An 8088-nucleotide genomic window follows, 5' to 3' on the forward strand; every position below is an offset into this window, starting at 1 on the left:
GGGTGGTTATTACAGTTAAATGGCCTTTTCTGTAAGTTCCTTTGAAATCAGGATTCTGGTGGTATTAAAGCAGTCATGTGACATGCTCTTCCCTCAGAAAATGAGGGTGACACGCGCGGCCTAGCTCCTCTTGCTTGCCTTCCCAGGTTCCCCTGGGCCACCAGGAAACGTGCAGGTGGAAGAGATTACAGACACAACAGCCCAGGTGTCCTGGACAGAAGGCACCGACAACCACAGCCCCATCACCTCCTATTCCGTCCAGGCGAGGACCCCTTTCTCCGTGGGCTGGCAGGCCGCCAGGACAGGTAAGGGGTCAGGCCGATGCCGTGGGTACCTGTCCGTGGATTGCCAGTCGGCACCGACCCACGCAGACTCTGACCTCTCTGACTTGCTCTTTGTAGTGCCCGAGGTCATTGATGGGAATACACACACTGCCACTGTAGTCGAGTTAAACCCGTGGGTGGAGTACGAATTTCGGGTTGTAGCCAGCAACAGACTCGGAGGTGGAGAACCCAGTTTGCCCTCAGAAAAAGTAAGAACTGAAGAGGCAGGTTAGTGTTCCGTTTCCTGAGTAACGAGGGGGTTGGCAGGTTTCCCCGGGTGCGAGCTTGCATTCCCCTCGGCCTTGGTCTCCCGGCCAGCAGGGGACCGGCCTCAGTGACCCATCGGGGCAACGAGCCCCCGTCTTTAATAGCAGGACTGGCCCTTCGGCACTTGTCAGAAAGACTCCCTGGAACGTGCCTCAGATGTACTCTGGCACGTCCAGCGTCCAGGGCATTGTCGGCGTCCACTAATGCATGTTGAGTGGGTCTGGTGTTGTCACTTCAGGTGATAATGACTCGCTGACCTCGTCACCCTGTTAGCAGGCAAGTGCTGTTTTCATTTGTAAGGAGCCCCGACAGACTGTGGGATAATGATGACTCGGAGTCGGCGGCCAGGAAACCTCGCTCTGCCGCCGGCCCCCGAATGATTCAAACAAGTGCACGAGGAGGGACATTCGGCCCCTGAGGGTTCAGCCAGGAAAGAACCACTGCTAGAATGCCCCACCTCAGGAAACGATTCAGTGAACCATACGACTGTTTGACAATTCTGAAAACGTCCTGACGTCACAGCTAAAAATAAAAAAGCGTGCATCCTGTCCCACGATCGAGGCATCTGAGGGGACGCAACGGCTCCCTGTCAGATTCTGTAATATGAAGCGATACTCCGTAAATCGTTGTTTTAAACACAGCCCGTGTGTCCATGTCGGATCTAAGCCAGGATCGGAGTGATGGCACCCGTTTCCATAACTTGAACGATGCTGCCTCACTCGGGGCAGCGTAGATAGCACGGGTGCCAGACCTGGATGCTGTGGGCCATGGGGACCATGTCTGCCTGGTGCTCATTCATTTTCTCACCTGGCATGTTAAGGAGCGTCCCCTGTGGCCGAGCACCTCCTGGGGGCGGTGGGTGCCACTGTGAACGAGACTAGCTGCAGGGACCCTGTATTCTAGCCGCGTCCTGGGGCTTTCTCAGCACCGGCTCGCATAGGAGAGAAAGCTGGTGCCTGTGTGAGGGTCAGTAGCTCATCAGGGGCCTCGAGGCTCCCAGGCGGGGCATTTTTATGTAAAGCCACTGTTCTGTCATCCTATTATCATTCCTGGTGAAGCACTTGCCTTGTTGTGCAGATCTTCTGACCGAGTCCACTTTTTTTCTTACAGGTTGAAACCTTGATCATTTCATACAAATGTAAATTATGTACCGATTCCCCCCAAAGATATAGGCAGCGTACCCTTGAACAAGGTGGGGGTTAGGGGCACTGATGCTCATACATTTGACAGTCAGACTCTCAGAAACTGAAGTTGTAGCTCAGTGTCCCCTGGGTTGGTGCCAGGACCCCTGTGAATAAATACGAGGTGCTCAGCCCCCTGTACAGCACGTTGCGGGTCAGTGCGTGTGGCCAGCTCTGCCTCTGTGCATTGCGGACTCCAGACCGCAGATCCAAACCAGGGCAGGTGTTCACTGAGAAAAACACATGCATAAGTGCTGCTCAAGGGCCCACTGCGTACATGCATGGAGAGATATGTTGCATATATGCAGACATGTGTGCAAAATGTGCCTGTGATCAGATTATGTCAATTATGGAAAACGAGCAAGATTGCGTCTTCTTTCAGGCACATGTTGCCAAAGGCAGGTAGGGTTTCACCTCTGTCTCTCTAACCTCACAGTCCCTGAAGTGCCTCCTTCCGAGGTCAGTGGGGGAGGCGGAAGCCGGTCCGAACTGGTGATAACTTGGGAGGTGAGTGTCTGGGTCGCATCTCCCTTCAGGGCCCCTGCTGTTCCCACAATCCTTGGGGCCTCAAGTGGGGGTCTCCTAGGGGGCTGGTGCTGGGATCCTGCTGTTCTCACAGCCCTCGGAACCTAGAGGGGTGCTAAGTGGGTTGTTGGGGTCCTTCTGGCAGCCAGTGCTTTTTTAAAATAATACATTTTTATTAATTTCAGAGAGGAAGGGAGAGGGAGAGAAAGATGGAAATATTGATGAGAGAAAACATCATCTATTGACTGCCTCCTGCACGCCCCCTACTGGGGATGGAGCCCGCAATCCAGGCATGTGCCCTGACAGGGAATTAAACCATGACCTTCTGGTTCATAGCTCAACGCTCAACCACTGAGCCATGCCAGCCAGGAGGCTAATGCTTTTAAAGCTCAGGCCGGCCAATCACTGTGCCTAGCGTTTTTCATATTTTTAAAAATTGCATCGTTGTGACATTTTACAGACAGAACACTAAGGCGAAGAGTTATTAAATAGTTTGCCCGAGGTCATCGGGCTGGGAAACCCAGGGGGAGAGTCCGGTCCTGGCTGCTGACCCCCAGCTGCCTGTGCAGCGGCTGGAGCAGCTGTGCCCTCACTGGTGAGGGACCCCCCCCACCCATGCGCCCCTGATGCCGCAGGTGCTGGCTGCCTGGCCCTCCTCTCAGCTGCTGCTGGATGCCATAATTAGGAACAGTTTTAATGAGCACATTTAAAGCAGAAGCACTAGCATTGTCTCTATGATTTCAAGACGTTGAAAAAACATTAAAAGTCGAGATGTGATGGGATGGGAGTAGGAGTTTTTGATGTGACCCAAATGCAGCTTTGAGTGGGTACGTGATTTTATTTCCCGTTCTTCTAGTTTTACGGTTTTGTACTTAATTGTCATATCCATGTGTGAAATCTGTTCCTAAAGTCAACATGAGGGATAAGGTGATATTGATTTGGCATAGGAGAGGTGTTTATTCCACGTACTATTATTGTTATTATCATCATCATTCTTTTTTTTTAATGTATTTTATTGATTTTTTAGAGAGGAAGAGAGAGAGATAGAGAGTTAGAAACATCGATGAGAGAGAAACATCGATCAGCTGCCTCCTGCACATCTCCTACTGGGGATGTGTCCGCAACCCAGGTACATGCCCCTGACCGGAATCGAACCTGGGACCTTTCAGTCCGCAAGCCGACGCTCTATCCACTGAGCCAAACCGGTTTTGGCTATCATCATCATTCTTATTATCATCATTCAGAACTCAGGCAGAAAACATCATGCTCAAACACATGAACAGCTTTGGAAAGTTTCAGAATGAAAGTTCCCACGCGGGTCCCCCTGTGCTTCCCCTTAGCTTAGCACCCAGGCAATACTGTGTGGGTCCCTCCCTGGTGCGCCCCCTGCAGGCCGGACTGGCAGCAGCACGCACCCAGCCTGGGTCCCCTAGGTGACCGGCATTCTCTCTCTCACAGCCGGTCCCGGAGGAGCTGCAGAACGGCGAGGGCTTTGGGTACGTGGTCGCCTTCCGCCCCCTGGGAGTCACCACCTGGATCCAGACCGTGGTCACGTCCCCCGACGCCCCGCGATACGTGTTCAGGAACGAGAGCATCGTGCCCTTTGCGCCGTACCAAGTGAAAGTGGGCGTTTACAACAACAAGGGCGAAGGGCCGTTCAGCCCCGTGGCCACCGTGCTCTCGGCAGAGGAAGGTACGCACAGGGCGGTTGTGCTTCGGGTCCAACCGGAGCCCCAGCCCCGGTTTGGGAGTTCTCTGTGGCCTCAGATATAGCTCTTCACCGAGCCACGGTCGGGGGCATGGTGAGGTGCCCACGTGACGTGGAGACTCGGCCGACGGTGAACGGACGTCAGGGTCGGTCACAGGTCTGTTTGTGGGGACATCCTGAGTCCCAGCTGTGACAGCTTCCTCTCGTCCCGTGTGCAGGTTCAGTTCCTGATCAGGGCACATACCCAGGTTTCAGGTCCGGTCCCTGCTTGGGGGTGTACAGGAGACGACTGATCGATGTGTCTCTCTCACATCGATGTTTCTCTATCTCCCTGTCTCCCTCTCCCCCTCCCCCTCCCCCTTCTCTCTCTAACATCAGTAAACATATCCTCAGGTGAGGATTAAAGAAAAAAGACAGTTCCCTATGTTCTCCTGGAAATGTCCTCGTCTCCAGTGTCACAGGTTCCCACGACCGAGCAAGTTGACCCACCGGCGGGGCGGCCAGGGCGTGACCGTGGGGAGGTGTGGTGGTGCCACTTCGAGCTGTGGCCCAATGCATCCCATCCCACCGGGACTGGGCCCCATCCTGTTGATCGGCCTTTCTTTATGCCTTCTGCCCCCCCAGGTACTGTCCCTGCTTAGAGAATAGCGCTGACGGAGGAGACCCCTGTGACATTGCGGGGTCATAGGTCAGGAGCCACGGAGCGCTGTTTCCTGAGTTAACAGGTTTCCAGTGCTCCCCTCGGCCAGGCATTACCTGGGTTCAGTGTTCCAGGGAGGAGAGACCTGTGGGTGCGGTTATGACTTCTCATTTACACACGAGGAAAGGGAAGCTTGATGGAAGAAATGAGGAAGTGGGCCCAAACCCGTGCAGACGCCCTGAGCCAGGATTTTGACCCGGGGCCTCTGCTCTGAGCTCAGGAAAAAGATTTCACAGGGTCTCCTCTGCGGCCAGTTCCCCAGGCGGCCCGAGCTGCCCTGCCTGAAAGCAGTAAGTCACTCAGGGTTTCTTCCTACCCCAGCCCTCTATCCTCTCCTTTTCTGCTGAGTAGAAAGCAAACATGTATCACAAACATCTTTGCAAAAGAAAGAGCTTTAAGTATTCACAGCCAGACCCCATTTGCAAGCCCTGCTGGGGTTTTCAGGACAAGGGCTGGTCTGGGGTCCCAGGGAGGAGGGATGGCAGCAACCAGGGAGCTCCCGGTGGGGTGGGGGTGGGGGGGTGGCGCCAGAAGAGGGCAGACACGTCTTACCCCTCCCACACTCTCCTGTTCTCATTCTCCTCCACTGAGGACTTGGGTGAAGGCCTCTCTGTTCCTGATGTCAGGAAAGGCTGGTATCTGTCTATGAAAAAGGCGAGGGACTCATTGGAAACATGCTGGGATCTCTCACTGAGTCCAAGGAGCGGGTAAACAGAAAGCCTCAGGGGCGGGGGCGGGGGGCTTCATCAGAGATGCCCTGGGGCCCGGACTGGCTGCCTCGGGCGCCCGGACTGACGGGTAGGTCCCCAGTTCTCCTCGTCTTCCCAAACCAACGCTCACATCCCCAGCAGAAGCATCTCTGAGGCCCAGGCTGGGCCAGGAATCTGTCTCTATTGGTCAGGGCTGTGGTGGAGAGCTGGGTCGGTTAACAAAGAAGTGGATTCTGGGGGAGAAGTCTCCTCTCAGAGCTGTGCCTGAGAGACGGGGGTCCCTGGGGACCCAGGATGCCACCCCCCGTCTCCCCCGGGACTGTCTGTTACACGGGGGACCTGGGACTGTGCATGTGTGTCTACACCTTCCAGAGGACCCACCCTCCACGTGAGTGTGTGAGTGTGCGAGTGTGCGAGGGCCTGGGCCAGAAAAGGTGCTTGCTGAATAACTTCTGGGATGAATGAACTCTGGAGCCCTTGACTTGGCAAGTCACAAAAGGATGATCAGCCCGGCCGGCGTGGCTCAGTGGTTGAGCGTTGACCTATGAACCAGGAGGTCACGGTTCAATTCCCAGTCAGGGCATATGCCCAGGTTGTGGGCTCAATCCTCAATAGTGGGAATGCAGGAGGCAGCTGATCCATGACTCTGTCTCATCATGGGTGTTTCTATCTCTCTCCCTTCCTCTCTCTGAAACAAAAACACATTTTAAAAAAAGAGTAAAAATCAAGAGAGCATGCTCCTTTGATTAGAAGTTCTCTCTGAAGAATAAAAAATTATTTTAAAAAAGAAGAGGAATCAGTAGCATTTGTGGGCACAGGGGTTCCCAGCAGGAGCTGTGGGTGAAGAGAAGGCATGGTGGTGGGTGGAGAGGACAGAGGGGAAGAGGGAAACAAGCTGGGCCAGGAGGGGGGGGCAGGAGCGGGGAGCCCAGGCCACCATGGCCCCTGAGCCAGGAGACACCGTGGCTCTGCTGTCCTCTGTCCCTGAGGAACGGAAGTGGGCCAATGTCTGTTTTCATGACGTGGTTCGTGATGTTAAATAATTTTTACTGAATAGTCTATGAATTTTCAAATGTATTAACCTGCTCTCTGACAGTAAGAACTTCAGTAGAGTTTTAAAATTTCCTGCCAACATTGTATTTTGGTTGGTGTTTCCAAGCAGAACCTACAGCAGCTCCAGCTCACGTCTGGGCCCACAGCCTGTCCTCCTCGGAAATTGAGGTGTCCTGGAGCGCCATCCCGTGGAAGCTGAGCAGTGGCCATCTCCTGGGCTACGAGGTACTTGCTCCCTGAAGCGCCGTCTGGAGGGTGCCACACCCCTCACTCCGTCCCTGTCGTCTTTTTAACAGTGACATCCTTGCTACCGTCTGGCTTTCACTGGCATTTCACCAGTGCGTGGTCCCATGTGAATATCCAGGGATATTGAAATGAACTCAACAAGTTGAATGAAAATAACGTTAGTTGGGGTAGAAAAGGAAAAAAAAATAGCCATCGAAAAGGAACTGGATCCCATGGGCACGGTTTTTAGAAGGCTTGGCCGAGGCACGAGGGTGAGATCGGCCTGTCCGGTTCGCGTTCAGGGGACGTCCATGCCGTTAGGATGGTCCTCAGCTCTCGGTCTTCCTTTCTTGGTGGCCTTGGTATCTGTAGACAAATAACTCCTTTCCTTTGAATGACCTGGTTTATCCAGGTACTGTCTCCTCCTTGAGCCTCCATGGCTCAGAGCCCACTGTGTGCAGCACACAGTAGGCACTTTGCGAATACTTGTCTAAACGATGACATACATCAGGGCGCCCACTTTAGTGAAAGCCGCTGTGCGTGAAGGTGGCCCCTGTCGTGTTTCGGCCCCCAGGTGCGGTACTGGACCAGTGGAGAGGAGGGCTCGCCGCGCAGAGTGAAGGTGGTGGCAGGGGAGACCGTGGCCCGGCTCCACGGGCTGAAGAGCCACCTGGTCTACCACGCAGCCGTCCGGGCTTACAACAGCGCGGGCGCCGGGCCCTTCAGCGCCACGGTGAATGCCACCACCAAGAAGACGCGTAGGTATCTTGCGTGTTGGGTGGGGGGCGGCGGGAGTTTGCATCCGGAATGGCAGCTTCTGTGTGTGTGGGCAGCCAACCCAGCTCAGCCCCTGCAAACACAGAGCCACAGGCATTTTCCCGACCCCCCCATCCCAGGGGAACAGGCACGGCCCCCGTTCGGAAAGCTCGGTGTGAGGTGTTGAGTCAAGTACGTCTGCTTTTCTCTTAAACTGTGACCAACTTACTTGCTTGGGATTTCTGATAAGTGTGAGAAAGTTAACATTCATGTCAAGGAATCAGGTGATTTCTCTTCCTCTCTCTCCTACGTTGTTTGAAAGATGGCAACATAGAGTAAAAGGTTACCCTCAGCAGTGGGTCCAGGAGGGATGGTTTAAACTGGACCAGGCGAAAGCGCTGCCCTGAGCCGAGTCTGTTAGCTGTGCTCGTGGGGACTCATTCCCAGCACCAGGCTGGAGCTAGACCATGGAGCATGTGGGTTTGCAATTAAACTGGAAAGATCATCGTTATATATGTTTGGTATTCCCAACATCTATTGTGAATTGGTAAGATTTAAATATACATCATTACATATTCAAAGCACAGTGTCCATCAAAAGTTCCGATGGCAAAAATATATGCAACAGGTTTATCCGGCTC

The 8088-nt window shown here is 54.0% G+C and overlaps 1 protein-coding gene across 1 annotated transcript in view; it reads left to right on the forward strand.

Moving 5' to 3' along the window:
* LOC102756700 (contactin-3) overlaps positions 1-8088 on the forward strand; it is an 84542-nt gene that overhangs the window by 69786 nt on the left and 6668 nt on the right. The window contains exons 14-19 of the mRNA XM_006770638.2: positions 147-305; positions 402-551; positions 2208-2278; positions 3755-3989; positions 6577-6692; positions 7267-7450. Coding sequence (XP_006770701.1) covers positions 147-305; positions 402-551; positions 2208-2278; positions 3755-3989; positions 6577-6692; positions 7267-7450 — 915 coding nt within the window. The remainder of the gene's footprint in view (positions 1-146; positions 306-401; positions 552-2207; positions 2279-3754; positions 3990-6576; positions 6693-7266; positions 7451-8088) is intronic.

Source organism: Myotis davidii, unplaced genomic scaffold (assembly GCF_000327345.1).
Source record: "Myotis davidii unplaced genomic scaffold, ASM32734v1 scaffold663, whole genome shotgun sequence".
NCBI lineage: Eukaryota > Metazoa > Chordata > Mammalia > Chiroptera > Vespertilionidae > Myotis > Myotis davidii.